Source organism: Esox lucius, chromosome 2 (genome assembly GCF_011004845.1).
Source record: "Esox lucius isolate fEsoLuc1 chromosome 2, fEsoLuc1.pri, whole genome shotgun sequence".
Classification (NCBI taxonomy): Eukaryota; Metazoa; Chordata; class Actinopteri; order Esociformes; family Esocidae; genus Esox; species Esox lucius.
The window spans coordinates 22,348,490-22,367,381 of NC_047570.1; the positions used below are offsets into that span (position 1 = coordinate 22,348,490).

Consider the following 18,892-nt stretch of genomic DNA (forward strand, 5'->3'; position numbering starts at 1 on the left):
TGCATTCTCATCCAAACCCTGCTTCTTTTATGACACCTGCACGCTCAGCATCACAACACAGTCTAGAGAAGACATTTTTTTATTCCAAATAAAATCGTATTTAGTTCATTTCAAACAGCATTTCTAATTCCATCAGCACTCTTTGCAAAATGTAATAAAACTTGCTTTTGTTCAATTCAAAAATAGTTTTTTTTTTTTTTTTTTTTTTTTGCAAGGCTTTTTACAGCTCTGTGGTTTTGGAGAGATAATTACATATATCAACACATGGGCCAAACTCCTCAAACAACTTTGGTTTTGGTATAGGGACAAAAGAACTCACTATGAACATTTAAGAATCTTTAATTCACACTAGTAATAAAATTTCATTACATTTCATAAAATAAATGTTCCAGTTTATATATACAGAGAAAACAGACTGTACATACCCTCCAAGGAACCGTTCCCGAAAGGGGAAAAGAAGAAACAAACCCAAAACAAACATCACAAAAACATACAAGCAATACAGTGCTCAGCTAAGCAGGCACAACTGTACATCAAAACTTGTAACTGCTCAGTGTTGGGGTGGGGAGGGGCAAAAAGTAGTACATTTACAATAGAGTCCTTAGGGACTGATAAAGGGGTATTTAAAAAGTATTGCAGGCAAGCAGACAGACGCTCCTCTTTCCAAGTGCAGCAGAACATCCATCGCATCGTGTGTAAGTGCGGTGGGCCGATGGTCCTGGTTGCTGCCACCGGGCCTGGCTATTGAACCTGCGTCTCAAAGCTGCCGTTTAGCTGGCCTTCCTCATAGTCCATCTGACAAAGAATCATGTTGTTCTTTAGGAAAAACTTGTCCCCCACACAAAACCTGTGAGCAAAAAAAAAAAAAAAAAAAAAGGCTAATCATTAATAAAAAGGAGAACAGGGAGAGACAAAGGAGATTAGTAGCTGACAACATGAGAGTTATTTGTGTTGAAGGGATGATAATGATGGCATTGCACTGGGAGAAGAATGTGGTTGATTGAGATCAGCTGTTAAAGGCGAATGCTCTCTTGGATTTGATTGCACCCGTTTGGCACCATCGCTTGTTTGCTTGTGTCCGACACCAATGCCATTGTTTTTTGTGTAATTCAAAGGCCCCTCTGATGGTCACTGTGAAGGTATGCCTTCAAATAGATGTAGATGAAAAACCTATCATTTCAAAGCGTTAGGACATGAGGACTGGCATCCAATGAAAGCACAGCCCCCCCCCCCCCCGCCCCTCACCACCCCAGGCCTGGCAAACAAGAAAAAGCGCCACACCGGTTTCCAAGGAAACCCTGCCACACGGCAAGCTTTCCATACCCCACTTCGGGTTCCAACGTAAACAAAATGTTTCTCTCTAGATTTTGAGTCATTTGAAGAATAAATGCACAACCAAGTAGGCCCACTGATATCCTTTCATATGGTCGCCCTTGTGTACTGATGTGACACATACACACACAGCTCCATGAAAAGAATATGAGTGAAGATAAGAGCAGCAGTGATGGCAGGGCTGCTTATCAGGCTGGGCTACAGTAACATGCTGGGCAGGTTGAGGGCTGGCAGAGGGAACACGGCTGTGGCATCAGTAAGCCAGTAAAATCTGGCCCGTGTGCAGCCTTAGCAGAGCCGGCATTCCCATACCCCAGCCAGGTGCTCACCATGGTTAGTCTCATCCCTGTTGTGGAAGGTTAATGCACGTCTTGTGCTGTATGGAGGAAGAGGGTTACAAAAACCCCATGTTCAGCAGTGGTCTCTGCGCTGCCCAGTGGTAGTTTGGGGATTTTTGTATTGTATTGTGAGGTGAATGTGTGTGCGGATGCCATAGAGCTCAAAAGTGAAAAGCTGTCAGGACCATGGTCAGTATGACTACGTTTTTGGAATATGTGGGTTGCTAACATTCCTGGACTGAGCAGAATTAAGTACCTAATCCCTAAAAAAATAATGATAATGTTTGATTACATTATCAACACTGTAAGCAAACTACATTTTACACTACAACCTAGAAGACACTCATTCAAAGTGACTTGTATAATTTGACAGCCCTCTGGGACAACCACATTAATGTTGAATTCAGCACATTAGCATTAATAAAGAAGTTATAAACCAGATTTAATGCATCTGGAAGCCAGTGGAGTAGGGTGACTTGGGAGAACTTGACCTAGTGAGGTCGGTTCCTATACAACGTAGATTCAAGTGTTCTCTTGAATCTATAGTGTTAAAGTGCTCAGGATGATCATGTGTGCATGAAGATTATTTTCATACACAGTCCTAAAATAGGATGATCTAGAACCCACCCCTTAACCAGATTGTCATTCACCAGTTACAATCATATCATAAAGAGGGTCAAAAGTTCCATCCCACCTAAACAGGCTGAAAACCCAGGCAACAAACAAAATAATTAACATTGCATTGGGTGGATGTTTTTTTTTTTAATATTAAATATAATGTGACAGTTTGATACAAAATCTGAATTTTGAATAATTATACTGGTTTATCTTACATGTCAGCCTCTGTAGTGATATGACAGTTTACTTAAAATATGAAACTGATGATTATATGAAAGTGATTTGCTTTGATAATAGTCAAGTTACTTTTGAAATGGTCCAACATTTAGTCAATTCTGAAAACCATCCAAAGCTACAGGTTCATCGGTAATGCTGAACAATAAGGTATTTTGTTATTTTTAAAGAGTAATTTTCATGTACTACAATACCAATGTCTTTTATTAACTTTTTTATTTTTACATTAAATGCATTATGGAATAATTTTAATAATTTGTCACATTTCTTTCAGGCCAAAAATATGTTTTAATATTATTATTACTTTAAACTGTAACTACTAGCATTTGTTCCACTGCTTCAGAAAAAAATGCTTCCAAGTGAAAACTTCTAGGTGTGGGCTATTAAAGTGCCCATATTATGAAAAAAATCCCTTTTTCAGGGTTTTGGGGTGTTCTTTTGTGTCTCTGGTGCTTCCACACGCATACAAACTTTGGAAAAAAAAACATCCATGCTGTTTTGTGTGAGATATGGATTTCTGAATGTCCTCTGTCTTCAGTCTCTTGGTGAGGTGTTAGAAAACTCAGTCCGAAAAAATTTGAATATTCCCACCCTCCACCCCCTCCCAACAGAGCATACCTAATGTCTCCACCGTCTATAGGCTCCACCCACCAGGTACAGCAGTAACTTCTTCTCTGATATCCTCCATGTTGTTACTGATTCAGAAGCATTCAGAACATTTTAAGTGCAACATGCTTACTTCATAAACAGGCAATTGTCATCACATGCAGTCTAGTGACAAACATACAGTGGGGAGAACATGTTTTTGATACACTGCCGATTTTGCAGGTTTTCCTACTTACAAAGCATGTAGAGGTCTGTAATTTTTATCATAGGTACACTTCAACGGAGAGACGGAATCTAAAACAAAAATCCTGAAAATCACATTGTATGATTTTGAAATAATTAATTTGCATTTTATTGCATGACAGTATTTGATCACCTACCAACCAGTAAGAATTCCGGCTCTCACAGACCTGTTCGTTTTTCTTTAAGAAGCCCTCCTGTCCACACACTCAATCAAACAGACTCCAACCTCTCCACAATGGCCAAGACCAGAGAGCTGTGTAAGGACATCAGGGATAAAATTGTAGACCTGCACAAGGCTGGGATGGGCTATAGGACAATAGGCAAGCAGCTTGGTAAGAAGGCAACAACTGTTGGCGCAATTTTTAGAAAATGGAAGAAGTTCAAGATGACGGTCAATCTCCCTCGGTCTGGGGCTCCATGCAAGCTCTCCTCATGGGGCATCAATGATCATGAAGAAGGTGAGGGGTCAGCCCAGAACTACACGGCAGGACCTGGTCAATGACCTGAAGAGAGCTGGGACAACAGTATCAAATAAAACCATCAGTAACACACTACGCCGTCATGGATTCAAATCCTGCAGCGCACGCAAGGTCCCCCTGCTCAAGCCAGCGCATGTCCAGGCCCGTCTCAAGTTTGCCAATGACTATCTGGATGATCCAGAGGAGGAATGGGAGAAGGTCATGTTGTCTGATGAGACAAAAATATAACTTTTTGGTCTAAACTCCACTCACCGTGTTTGGAGGAAGAAGAAGAAGAACAAGGAACACCATCCCAACTGTGAAGCATGGAGGTGGAAACATCATTCCTTGGGGAGGCTTTTCTGCAAAGGGGACAGGACGACTGCACCGTATTGAGGGGAGGATGGATGGGGTCATGTATCGCGAGATCTTGGCCAACAACCTCCTTCCCTCAGTAAGAGCATTGAAGATGGGTTGTGGCTGGGTCTTCCAGCATGACAACGACCCGAAACACACAGCCAGGGCAACTAAGGAGTGGCTCCGTAAGAAGCATCTCAAGGTCCTGGAGTGGCCTAGCCAGTCTCCAGACCTGAACCCAATAGAAAATCTTTGGAGGGAGCTGAAAGTCCATATTGCCCAGCAACAGCCCCGAAACCTGAAGGATCTGGAGAATCCTGGGTATGGAGTGGGCCAAAATCCCTGCTGCAAATCAATGTGATTTTCTGGATTTTTGCAGACTTCTACATGCTTTGTAAGTGGGAAAACCAAAAATCGGCAGTGTATCAAATACTTGTTCTCCCCACTGTAGCTACTCTTTAAGGCTGCCCCAATTCAACTTGGTTCCCTGTTTGAATGTCATATCTCTGGGTTGCTGCTCATGCGGCGCCACATCCTTTGCCTTTCTCCACAGTAGCCTCTTGGTCTCTTCCCAAAGCAACAGATAGGGAGCAGAACTTGCCAACAGTGTTGTTTAGAGCAAACAGTGTTTCATACTGTTTGATTGACAGAGAGATGAATCCTGGCACCTAAAATTACCCTAATTATTTGCTTTAAAAGATAAAAATCAAGAGAACTATTCATGTCATTCCACCAGACCTTCAAAACATGTAATGACCCTCATCACTAGCTAGCCTAATGGTGTAGCTATCGGCATGCAATGCCTGGTTCTTTGGGGAAAGCGTGTGTCCAGGAAACACAGAAGTGCATCGACTGCTGAAAATAAATGTGAAAAACTAAATGAGAAAAAAATAAGCTGGACAAAGCAATTTGCTTACCCCAATAACATTCCAACTCCCTCTGCACTGTTGGCATGTGCTCACCTGCTTTAACAGCGAGCCTTGAGGCGCTGTAACACTGGAGTGAGAATCCCTCCCTTCTAGACCATTTGCAAGGTGCCTCTGTTATTACATTTAATGACAGTGTTGAATCATTAGAGGCTAAATTTACTTCCAGAACACCCAGAGATAGTGCCTCACAAAAGTATTGAAACCCCTGACCAATTCTGTTCGTTTGAATTACAAACGATACATTAAAATGTCATTCTGTTTAATCTTTAAAAAAAAAGGACATACAAAAATTGTTGGAAAATATCAGTAAAAAAAGAAAATAGCTTTATAATTATTCAATCCAACACATTAATACATGTTAGATGCATCTTTTATTGTAATCACAGCTTCACGTCTTTTAGTATGTACCAGAACAGTGTGATTTTGGCCCTTACTTCTAAGCGGATTTGCTCAAGGTGGTTCAGATTACATACATCTGTCAATACCGGACCGATGTATGTGGAACTGTTGATATAGTTGACTGATTTACCATTACTCCACTCCCAATCTGAAATCTTTAGCACCTTCAAAGTGATTGTTGGCCTGTGTGGCGTCTCACAAGTCTCCTTTTCTTGGCCATGTATGGGTGGTGTGACGCAGTCTCCACTTCCTGATTATTGATCCACCTGTGCTAAATGGGATATCAAAAAGGTTTTGTCAACCTTTCCTAATCAGTGTATTTAACTCTTTGGTCTCCATCATACCACTGATTAACAGTCTGACCAATGATTGTCAGGTTCTATCCAGAAAATGTGACAGCAAATGTAACGTGTAACAGGTGGAGGACAATGGTAAGATAAGAAATTGGTCTACTTGGAGTAGGGTCTTTTAGTATTAAAACAAATAGAATCTGGAAAAATATAACCACATGTTATGATCACTAAACAGCACTGATAAGTGTAATCAAAGTGGAAAAACTGGCACATGGTGGGGCATGCTGAGATTTGTTTTATGTTTTACCTTCTCTACTGCACTCCACTTGGTTTTCAAGGACAAGATCACCATAATAAACTAATTACTTTGTGATCAACCTCCTTTAGTCCTCTCTCCCCATGTCAACAGTCACTCCTGAAAACAGGCTGTCCAAATTCACGTTCACTGCCCTTCCCTATACGCATCTCAAAACTTTATTCCTCAAAGTGTTTTACTTTCGGTTTTATTTTTGCTGGACTGCATAAGCGGACCTGGCCAAGAAGAGCGAATGTCTCTTACTGAGTGCCTGCCTGCCTCTGAACAAACAATTTTTGCAGACTTCTACCTGCTTTGTTAGTAGGAAAGCCTGCAAAATCGGCAGTGTATCAAATACTTGTTCTCCCCACAGTATATGGATAGTTATTGTTTCAATATCCTTCACGAATGAAAAATGAACGTTGTTGTGCCATGAAATGATATAGCTTTGGCAGTGTAAAGTTAATCTTTAGTCTCACTAGCAATTTCTCAATTCATATGACAATTCCAAGTAGTAAGTAGATACTTGTAGGCCTACTACTGGCTAATAAGCTGTTAAAATGGCCAGTGGCAGTAGCCATATAGTTCATAGATGCTATTTGTGGTGGAAGTTAGTAAGAAACGTTAGTTTAACACAATGCTTAATTGTGTCTAGCTAAATATTCAAACTTGGAGTGATGTCAATGCGTGACAAAATTATCTAATGCCGTGACACAATTTTATGACGAGGAAGAATGTCCCAATCGGTCCCTACAATAATCTTTCTAATTTAACAAGTTGAATGTAGTGTATCAACCCTGTTATACCTATTGTTGGTTTGGATGTAAGCTAATGTAGGGAACTAGTTTCAACAAATTGGATGCAGAACACTCTACACACGTATTGCTTTGTGGCGTAGTAATTAAAAACACAGCCTGTCACACAGTAGACCCCAGGTCGAATCCAGTGACAGCAACAACATTCATTACTTCTAATCGTGGCCTGGTTGAACTAGGCTTGCCTGGTTCTTTTTTTACGCTGCTACAGTATGCCAATGACACCCAGATCTATTCCAGCACTAAATCACCTTTGAATCATATTGATTTCTGCCATATTGATACATTAAAAAGCCTGGATGCTACAAAACTTCAAGCTCAACAATGATAAATGCAACTCCTCATAGGCACCAAATCCACCCTCATTAACAACACCACTGTCCCTCCATGCACACTGCCGTCATTCTGGACTCCACCCTATTTTCTTTCAGAACCAGACTGTCAAAACCTCATTAGTTCACTTCCTCACATTGCTTAAGTCAGCTTCTCCCTCTCCCATCCTGATGAGGAATGCCTCAATCATGCATTAATCTCCTCATCTCAATTAACTAACCTAACTCCTAAACCTAAACCTCAAGCTAACTCCTTATGTCCAAGCTTAACCTTAACCTTCTTAACCCCATACCTTACTTACAATAACACTTACCCTAACCTTAAACAGCTCTTTTTATAGAAGGTCTAATTTTCACTGATTTATCATGGTTTACTCTATTTCTGAGGACGCACTCCCTCACAACTGTTCAGTCACAGTTCCATGTTCTGGTTTAGTCATCTGTGGTTTTGTCTTCTCTAATCCTGTTTCTGCCGGACCGCATAAGTGGAGCCAGCCTAGAAGAGTGTGTTACTGACCGACTGACTGACTGACTGACTGACTCTTGTTAAATAGCGTAGTGGTTAGAGACGCAGGCTGCAGAACAAGTCCCACGTTTGCTTCCTGTAACAGTCTAAACACATTATGCCTGAGGTTCAGGACAGAAAAAACTTTAAGTAGCTACGTAATAGGAAGCCGAAAAAAACGGTTCTGGTGGATATTAGGATTTGTTCAGTATAGACAAACACTTCGCAGGCTTCACGATTCTCTCGTCTTTTCACTTGACAGAAAAGTCAGTTATCGTTAGTGATGGCCATTCAATTAGTGATGGGTTAAATCCAGAGGCTATTTGATTTTAGACTAGTTCAGAAGTATGACCAGGTGGACAAGGACAGGGACAGCAACGGGCCCCCCAAACCAGGTAATCTGCTGGTGTGGACCAGGACCTGATCTCCTCCTAAAATTTTAAACTGGAGGAAACTGAGAAAAGCGTACAGCCCAATTGCACAAGTGCGCAACAGAGAGTCAACAACAAGCCAGTGACTCTTCCCCCGAAAGGCATTGGAAAGAGGGCATCACAGTGGCGACGAGATCCCACCTGGCAAGACAGCAAGGGTGGACAGTATCAAGCCTACTGGTCATCTTCACACCCCCGGGCCAGGCTACATCTAATTATAAACCGTGCTGTAGAGATGAGTTTTTAGTAGACACTTGAAAGTTTGCACTGAGTTTGCATTTCTAACCTTAATTGGCAGATCATTCCACAGTAGTGGAGCTCTATGAGAAAAGGCCCTGCCGCCAGCTGTTTGTTTAGAAATTCTAGGTACAATTAAAAGGCCTGCATCTTGCGATCGTAGGTTATGTGTAGGTATGTATGGCTGGAACATTTCAGCAAGGAAAGTAGGAGCAAGTCCATGTATTGATTTATAGGTTAAGAGTAAAACCTTAAAATCAGCCCTAACCCTAACAGGCAGCCAATGTAAGGACGCTAGGACAGGAGTAATGTGTTGAATTTTTTTTGTTCTAGTTAGGATTCTAGCAACCGTGTGCAGCACTAATTGAAGTTAACTTGTCTGGATAACCAGAGAGAAGAGCATTGCAGTAATCTAGTCTAGAAGTAACAAAAGCATGGATAAATTTTTCTGCATCAGTTTTTGATAGAAAGTTTCACATTTTTGCAATGTTTCGAAGATTGAAAATAAGCAACTCTTGAGACATATTTTATATGTTCTTCAAAGGAGAGGTCAGGGTCAAGGGTAACGCCAAGGTTTTTTACAGTTTTTTGGGATACGACCATGCTGCCGTCGAGTTTCACAGTGAGATCTGCTAACAACGCTCTTTGTTTTTTGGGTCATAAAACGAGCATTTCTGTTTTCCTTGAGTTTAAGAGCAAGAAATTCTCTGTCATCCACTTCCTAATATCTGAAACGCATGCTTCCAAAGTAGCTAATTTAGGGGCTTCTCCATGCTTCATTGAAATAGATAACTGTGTGTCATCAGCATAACAATGAATGTTTACGTTGTGATTTCGGATTACATCGCCCAGAGGGAGCATATATAGTGAGAACAATAATGGGCCCAGAACTGAGCCTTGAGGAACACCAAAGCATACCTTTGACTTGTCAGAGGATATGCCATCCACACTAACAAACTGATATCTTTCAGATAAATAAGATTTAAACCAGACTAGAATTCAAGGCTTCATTACCGTTCTTCTGGCTGCATATTATGCTAGCAGTGCTAACTCAAATTTTATTAATTGTTAATATAGTTAACTTGTCTGTACATTTCATGTTTAATGTCAGTTCCAATGTTATTCTTGTCTGTTCTTTTTCACAGACTAGATTGTTAACTATATTCAAACTGGTCTGATGTTAATGAGTGAAAATAATATAATGTGAAGAGGCTATGCAGTTCGGTGGCATAGTGTTTAACGACAATGCCTTTCACGTGGGCGACCTGGGTTTGATTCTTGAGAGGGCAGCCATGATTTAACATGTTTTATTGCGGCCTGACTGAACTAGGCTTGCCTGGTTTCTTGTTTTTATTTAAGTCCCATGTAATATTCTTGAAATTATTCCAATATAGGACCTTTCTATTTAGAAATGTATATCGTATGACATTCAGGTAAATAAGAACATTGTTCCTTCAAGCAAATGTGTTTTGTAAGTGTGCGCTACATGTGTGCTACGTGTGCGCATGCACGTGTTCCTGCATTTTCTTCATTGTAAGAGGTGTCAAAAGTATAACATCCTAGCAAGCATTCCACTGCGCTATCCACTGAAATGTGACATTACTTTGTATAGTTGTGTTATTGAAAACATTAATGTTAAATTGATATTTTCCAATTTTCTGGTTAAAGGCCTCCAACAGTAAAGGTTTATTGGATTAGTGTAATATATATAATTTTGCAACATTGCATCACTCCAGTGGACAATGTTTTCTGAACATATATTACATTTTCAGTTTTTTTAATAAATGGAAAATATATTTCTAACAAATAGACAGCTGTTTTAACAAGATACATATCAGAGAGAAGTTATTACATTGAAAAAAAATTTTTTTACATTTAGTTAAGAACTACATTTTACCATGTCTGCATACATGGAAAAGATACATAACTTCTTAATCATACAGGTGTTTTCCGTTTTATGCAGTTTGTTTTTACATTTTTAGACAAACGTATCTTGGTTTAGTTTTAGTGAATCTGAAACACATCTGTCACACCTCAAGAGGCAGTTTTCCCCCCAAATGGCTAACTACTGTCAGAGCTAATGGCCATTGCAGAATAGCATTATACATTGAAAAATGCAATCTAATGGCACATTTGTGATCTCTCTCTGTCCTTACCTCTGGTTACAAAGCTGACAGGCAAAACAGTCCAAATGGTAAACATTATCTCTGGCTCTCATCACCATTTCAAAGGCTGGGATCAGTTTACTGCATGCAGCGCAGTTCCCCGTGGTACCAAAGAGCCTGAGTGAAAGAGAAAAAGGAAAGAGAGAATACACATATTAACCGATGTCCCTTAGCTTTCATGCAACATAGGAGCAAACAAAGTAAAGACTATACAAGGAAGGATGGAAAGCACTGAAAAGTGAATAAAAATCAGAAAAAAAGTCTAATTTAATACATAAATCTATTTTGGCACACACTTGATATTTTTTGTTAATTAGGGTTACAAACCTAGTTGATAATTCTTTGCTAATGATCTAATTAAAAAGATCACATGGTTCTAATCCCCTTCTTCAAAGACTTCTCCTAGCACATTGCGAAAGCAATGAAAACAGGTCTGAGGCAACCAACTGAACTGTTGAAAGTTTTCTTCTTTTAAAACCCAAGTACCTAATGAGACTTGCTCCAACCAAAGCCAGCTGGATTTTACACAAGAGGCTAAATTCTATAATGTAGTCAAAAGTTCAAAAGATTCTCGTTGCAAGGATACTGTCTCTATCCCCCTCTACTCTAGCTCTCTTATTCAGAGTGCCTTCGAGTACGGCAGTACGTAACCTTGGAGAGGTAACTAGATGTTCGGCACAGCACTGAACAGATGCCCAATTTACCTTTCATTGCATTGTTTGTTTTAGTTTACCCACGGTTTGAATCATTGTTTTAATATAATTCACCAACATTGTGTAACGTGGAATCATGTGAAAAAAGTAAGCACACCCACCTGAAAATTTTACATATTTGGACATATGGATATTTAATCTTCACTTCAACACTAGTGACAGATAAGGTAACCTAATTTAATTTTAGCCACCATTGGCTAAACTTCATGCAGTTATTTCAGTATCTTGTAACTGTATAGCAGTTTCTAACATCAACTGAGAGAAATGTGTGCCCACTCTACAGTTCTTCTTCATCTGTGTCATGTTTGAGGGCATTCTTACATGCTTCAAGTCCTCCTACAGCATAAGATTCAGATTCAGGCTTGACTCGGCCATTCCATAAGCCTCCATTTGGTTTTGAGCCATTCTGTTGTAGCTTTACTTGTGTGTTTTGGATAATTGTCTTATTGCAAGATCACTGTTCTGTTCCGCTTAAACTTTTGACAAAAGTACTCACATTCTCCTCAATAATTCTAGTATCATGTGATTAGTAATGACAGGTTGGCCAGGTCCTCAGGCAGCCTCAAACTATAATGCCACCGACTCCATGCTTCAGGTTTGGCAGTGTTTGTTTTTTTTTGCCAAACATGGCATCTGACACTGTGGACAAAGAAATACTCCTTTCACTCATCTGTCCAGAGCATATTGTTCCAGTAGTTTTGGGGTTTACCCAGATGATGCCTGGCAAACATCAATTATGTCTTAATGCTTTTTTTGAGAACAGAAGCATCTTCCTTCCTGATCTGTAGGCCAGGTTTGTACAGTCCTGTCATAGATTGCACTATGTACAACCCCATTGCTAAAAGTTGGGACAATGTAAAATGTAACTAAAAACAGAATAAAAACTGGAAAGGTTGTTTAATGCTGAAATAGAAACAAGACATGGTGGTACATCTCACAACTAATTAGGTTTATTGGCAACAAGTTAGTAACATGATTGGGTATAAGAGAAGCATCCCAGAGAGGATGAGACTTTCAGAAGTAAAAAAGCGTTCACCACTCTGAAAGACTGAATGGGCAAATAGTGCAACAATTTAAGAATAATGTTTTCAGGGAAGGCCTTGCTTATTTCAGCAGGACAATGGCAAACCACATTCTGCACGTATTACAACAGCATCGCTCTGTTGCAAAAGTGTCCGGGTTCTAAACTGGAAAACATTTGAGGCATTAAGAAATTACAAATACAGCAAAGGAGACCCTAAAATATTGAGCAGCTGCAATCCTGGGTCAAGCAATAATTACACAACATTCCACTTTCAAAATACAGCAATTGGTCTCCACAGTTCCCAAACTCTTACTGAGTGTTGTTAAAAGAGGTGATGCAACACATTAGTAAAGATGTCCCTGCCCCAACTTTTTTGAAACATGTTTCTGACATCAAAATGGGCATGTATTTTCCCCAAAACAATAATGTTGTCTGTACTATTACCAATTAAATATAGGGATTAAATTATTTGCAAATGATTTGGAAACAAGGTCGTATTTTAAATGTAATCTCCACTGCAATCCAGACAGTTTATTTCAGTTTTATGGGGATAACAAATTATAGTCTCAGAAGTATGGATAGGGATGAAGAAAAGCAGAAAAATAAAATGAATTTACATGAACACCACAAAATTGTATCCACCCATAGTCCAGCAAGGTTTCCTATCACACAGCTATCTTGTTCTTTTGGCACACCTCCCAATATTGTCATCTCCAATTCGTTATAATGGTGTCATCTCAGCAACTCCCAGCTGGCTCAGAAAATTTGAAGAACCATTTTGCTTTTCTTCACACTCTCATTCATCCGGAGGCTAGAGTAAAGCTATTTACCAGAAGTGAGCTTGCATGCACCCAACCTGCCACAAGTTGCTAGAGCGCAATGTGGCAGGGCAGCCCTGTCTAATTGATGCCCTTACCCACCAACCCCAAACTTGATTGTACTGATTTAACCCTCAGTGGTACTCATGGGCACGGTTGGCATGCCGCAACCAGGTAATGAACACGTTGCAGCTGCACTGTAATGATATGCTGCACCACCCGGGAGCCCCCTCATTGCAAAATATTTTACGTACAGTTACATTGACAATGACATTAACCTCTTTACTTGGATTCCAATTAGCTCATGCTGAAGGAGCTGCTACTCTGTGATCCACATAAAAAAGCAAAAACATAACTTATACAAAATTATTACATTGATTGACCAGAACAGTCACACATTAAAATGACAAAAGCCTGGTTTGGATTAAGATGGAAGTTAAGAAGTTGATTTGTTTGGGATAACAGAATCAACACATCAACAATCGGGCCCACTCTATATTTTCTAAGAAAGAAATGACTGATATTACATAAATGTTAAATGGGAGACAATAATGCTACCAGGGGTTAAGCAGCAACACCGTCTTGGTCACATAAAATTCCTTTCAGTTCCAGATCTATTTTGACAGGTTTTTTTGTTCAATAACCATGTACATTATCTACAGTATCAGATCCAAAGGGTTCAGCCGTGTATCTACAGAATTAGACCCAAACAGCTCCCTCTCATACTGCAAGGCACCAGCTCTCTCCGCTGTTCTCGACTCTTTTCCTCTTGGGCATTGTGGTCTAATTAGACCCTAGGTCTGGAGCCTGGATAGATGTTTTCTGTGACAAGGGTAGAGCAGCCGACAGAGACTAATATGAATAGGGGATACAAACTTTTGACTGCTCTCTCTGTCTGAGGTTCTGAGCCTACAACTGTGCTTAACATACTGTCAGAGTGGCAATTTGCTGTTGCTTGCCTGATCCCCACTTGCAAAGCTGTAGAGCTGTCCCTTTTTTCTTCCTGCAGAATGTATAAGTCTAATTTGAAGATTTTGAATTACAGATAAACATAGGGGCAGGCGCTTGGAAAATAGAAATGTAAATCTGCCCGGGGGCATGCAGGCAGCGGATGGAGCTTCCTTTGCTTTGAGGAGACAGATCTATACCAGTGTCCTTTGCTCTGCTTGTGACCTTCATTGTTTGTCTCCTATCTTATACCACTGGGCACAGCGCATCATTTCCACGTAGAAATGTAGGCAATATCTGGTTGAGAAGCTGATCAATGAGATTTCAACCTTTATTCCTCCACTCAAAAAGATGGTCAAACGTGCATTGAATTCCCAATTTATTATCCCTGTGCTTTCCACCATATTAAACTAATTCCACAGAGAACCAAGTGTCTCCTGTTTTTTTCTTCCTCCTTTCTATTAAGACACAGGAACTCCACTCACCTGGTTGGCTAATTAATTAGAGCAAGACACAGCCTACTGACCTGTGATCTAAAAGCACAACCACCTTCCAAAGAAACATTTTTTTTTTCCAAAAAGTTGATTTTAAATCTAAATTTCTTATAATTGCATTTTTAACAATTTCAAATTACAACAAATAAGAAAATGAGAAATATACTTGGACAACAACTTAAAGTTGTAAAATGCATGTTTAACGGATCATGTTCTGAACAAATATTATTTCTAATTTCTTTTAAAAAGTAAGATGCAATGGAAAATATTTACATAATTTTAATCTGGCACATTGACTGCTTTGCTTATTACTAATTATTGGCTAATAAGTTAGCATGCATAATCTTTTTTAACCCTCAGGCAGGTCAACCCTAAGGAGATCCAGGAACCAGCAAAGCTAATTGAGTTAATAAGTCAAGCTAACTTCCTGGATGGACGTGCAGTGTTACAAGTTTGCTGGGAATCATGTTAAAATCTTCAAGTCTCTAGAGCCTATTGGGATTTGCATTGATGAGACAAAGTTGGAACTACAATTGCAGGAGACAAGGTTGAATCAAGATCAATTATTAGTTGATCATATACAGGTTACAAAATCTAAATATTCTTTCAACAGCTCCAAAATAATGACCTGTTCATGACTAATGCTTACCTGTCAGGACAGCTCATGAGGTGTCCTCAAGATCTCTAAATGAAACTTGTGAATTTTACTGGGTAAGTATGCTAAGAACCTAATTTAAAGAACCTGGGAGAAATGAATTTTAATGGTCTTGCTCAGGAACAGAACAACAGGATTTTTCACCTCAGCTTGGGGATTAGAACCAGCAACATTTTGGTCACTGTCCTAATGCTCTAATATAGATAGTGCTTTAAGCATAGCTGTTATTCTACCCAATTATGTTGTAGTAAAATGCTTCTATTATCAGTACTTTAGATTAGATTCAACTTTGTCATTGAACAGTACAATGAAATGTAGGGAAGCATCGATACCACTTTTTTTCAGAGTACAAGTACGAGTACTTATATTTGAGTACTTGCTGATACAGAGTACCGATTTTCTGAAAAGAACTAAGGTTTTGTCCCCTATAAACATGTTGTGATTCTCTACGTTAACTTACTTAAGCTCTCATAATTTCTCAGTGTGCTCCACCTTATAATACTATTTACCTTATATAATGTATTATTTAAATAGTAATTTATATTTTAGTTTTTCCTTTGAAAACATAAACAATATACACAACCCATGGCAGGCTTTTATTTTGATGGACAAATATGAAAATGTGAAGTCTTATTGTTGCTGGCGAATGTATATAACATATTATGGCAGTTTTATTTCGAAGGCAAAATACGAAAGCCGGTGGTCTTATTGCTGCTGCTAAATCTCTATTGTTGCCTGCATGACGCCAATCCATTGTAGCTATCGAGTTGTGACAGTTAGCTAGCTTCTTACCTTGGGTTGTCGCTCAGACGATGGCTACCTATATATCAATGTGACAGCCAATTAATTACAGTTCAAAACCGTTCAATTACAGTTGTGCACAGTTACTGTTCTCAGACCTCACTCACTAGTTTGATATTCTGAACGTTGTTGTTCTGTTCTGATGCTCGTGCGATTTTTAAACTGTGGGGGATTCATTGAATCTTTTCATGCTCTGCTCTTGAATTTTTTTCCTGCCCGCTGGCAGTCTTTGGAAATTTTTCCAGTGTTGGCGTTAGCTGTTTTTGTGATTCTGCGCTGCCAGCATTAGCATACTCCTTGAACTCTGTGTCTAACAATGTTTTGTTAAATTAGTGTTTTTCCTCTTGACAATTTAGCAGAGCAGAACTTGCACTCTACCTGTCATTGCTGACAACGTCTTACTGCTCAACTAATCAGAGTTCTATATTCAATACTTATGCGTCCAGAGGCGACCCAACCATCGAGTTTCACGTAATGTTTCCATGACGTGGTATCGGCATATTTTACTTGTGTACGAGTAAAAGTACACGTGCCCAGTATCGGCCCGATAACCCTTTACTGGTATCAGTATCGGTGCATCCCTAATAAAATGCAGTTAGCATCTAACTAGAAGTACAAATAGAAGAGGGCAGGATATTTTCAAATATTAAGTATAGTATACGTAACAAGTGGAACGTATAGACGTAAATACAGTACAAATGGCAATTCTAAAAATTATAATGTGTTCAAGTGGGGAATGAATAGTTGCCACGAGGCAAATGCAAGTGCAAATGGCTGACTGTGCAATCAAGCAAATTGGAGGTGTAAGGTAGCATGTGCAACGGAATTGCCAGGATAGCAGTAATGAAGTTCCCGAGGTAGCCATGTACATGTGACAACTGAAAATGTCCCTATCAGATTTTGCAAGGCAGTGTCAGAGACCAATTTTCTAGTCCTAATGTTTTGTGGATACAGACCCTGGTCTGCCCCTCAGCTGTTACCTGACTGCCCTGTGAATATGGTGGCATCATTATATTCGGTTTCACATGCGTCATGTAAGCATCTTTGTGAAGCAGTTCTGGTCCAATGGGAGGTGTCAGAAATGTGAAGCCATTATGAAGGGTATTTGTGATTCAACTCCCAGCAAGGGACAGCTTCAGACTGACATGGGACACCAGGTAAAACAAAAACAGACTTCTTTTGGCTCTCCATGGCCGGAGTTGTGAAAGCTCTACTTTAAGGGGAGGTTCGGTGGAGTAAGGACTACAGAAACCATAGCAACATCACTAGAATAGCACCGGGCAGAACATGTCGTAGTACTACTACTACATATGAAGTCTGATACTTTTTCTACCTGTTCATTAAATCCCAACCTGCTGTAGTCCCAGGTCTAACCCAGTAAGTTAACACACCTCAAGGTCAAGGTCATTGACAGCCTTAGTTTTTCATAACAATGGTAGACTAATTATGTAGACTACTGAATTCATGCAACAGTTGCGTAGTTGCTCATGCAGTTCCATTTCCGTGGGTATTTTAATGTAAAAAAGTCAACATCACAACTGGCATTAAAATGGTTTAGACCTGAATACAAAAATGTGAGGTTGTACTTTCAAGCGAAATATGGCTGTTGAATCTATGGAATACTTTACGCAACACTATATTGCCCCTCACTAGACACTGCAGCCAATCCTAGTTTGAAGTCATGAGTTTGTAGGCAGGTTATGAAGTATAAAAACAGCCCCGCTTAAAATAGAGGCTTTAGTGGTTAATTTAAGTGGATTAGAGGGTTACAAATACTCATTTGGAAGGTCACCTAGAAATTGTGGGACACAATGGCATGGATTTTGAAGCTGAATAATGTAATATGATAAAGTGAAACCAGCCATTAACATGGTGAGGCCATTTAGGACTTTCTAGTATGGGTTCTGAAGGACTTTCATATTCTCTATTTAGAGCTGTGAATCTGTCGTAGAATATATTTCAATTCATACTGAATGTCAGAGAAACAAAGAAAACGTGTAGATGTATACTGTACACAATGTTTACTTAAATGCTAAATGTAATGTTAAATAAAAATTCTAAATTAATTTTGCTGCAAAAAGTAAGAAAGGCACACCAACTTTTTAAATTTAAAAACAATGTTAATGTTGGGTGCTGAAAACAAATTATTTGGTATTAAAGTAACAGGCTTTCCATTGTTTCAGACCTGTTATTGGGTGATTAACGTGGATATCTAGACAGGTGTTTTTCCTTCAGCTGTTTAAACCTGCTGCTTCACTAACTTCATTCTCTCTGCATGCACACCAGCATCATCTGGCTGTCTCCACTGTTACAGTGTGTTTGGGCTTGAGCTCTTCCTGTCTTCCACGCTGCTCCCTAAGCTTTGAGATTCACCTCTCGGTGTATGTTTTGGCAGATTTCATACAAAGGAGAACTGTTGTATTAATGGATGTAAGGTGTTTTGACCTTTCCTCAACAGTTGTGTCTTTGAAGGCGTAAGCTTCTTTTGGAAATCTTTAAACATTGCCAGGAAATGTGACTACGTGGTGAGGAAAAGTAGTGTTTTATCTTGGGAAGTCTCAGGTAGGGGGAGCATAGCAGCTTGACATACATGAATACATCCACAGAGAAACTGTCATCAAAACATCTGCTATTTTATTTACTTCTATTGCAGCGCTGCTGGTACTGCATTACTTACTATGTCCATTAGCTTGAGAAAAAGTGCTTTTACATTTCAATTAAAATGACTCTACTTTGATAAGTAGATGACTGATATATTCCCCCTAATATATTCAATAGTTAGAAGATTAAACAGTTTCAGGCTTGGGGTCCAGACGATCTAAAGCATGACTGGCTTGTCAACCTTCTTTGGC

General features: G+C 39.5%; 1 protein-coding gene across 1 annotated transcript in view; it reads right to left on the reverse strand.

Annotated features, from left to right (window-relative positions):
• Positions 1 to 323: 323 nt before the first annotated feature.
• lmo1 (LIM domain only 1) overlaps positions 324 to 18,892 on the reverse strand; it is a 42,266-nt gene continuing 23,697 nt past the window's right edge. Inside the window, exons 3-4 of the mRNA XM_020052123.3 lie at positions 10,579 to 10,704; positions 324 to 847 (exon numbers count right to left, since the gene is read on the reverse strand). Coding sequence (XP_019907682.1) covers positions 742 to 847; positions 10,579 to 10,704 — 232 coding nt within the window. The 3' untranslated portion in view covers positions 324 to 741. The remainder of the gene's footprint in view (positions 848 to 10,578; positions 10,705 to 18,892) is intronic.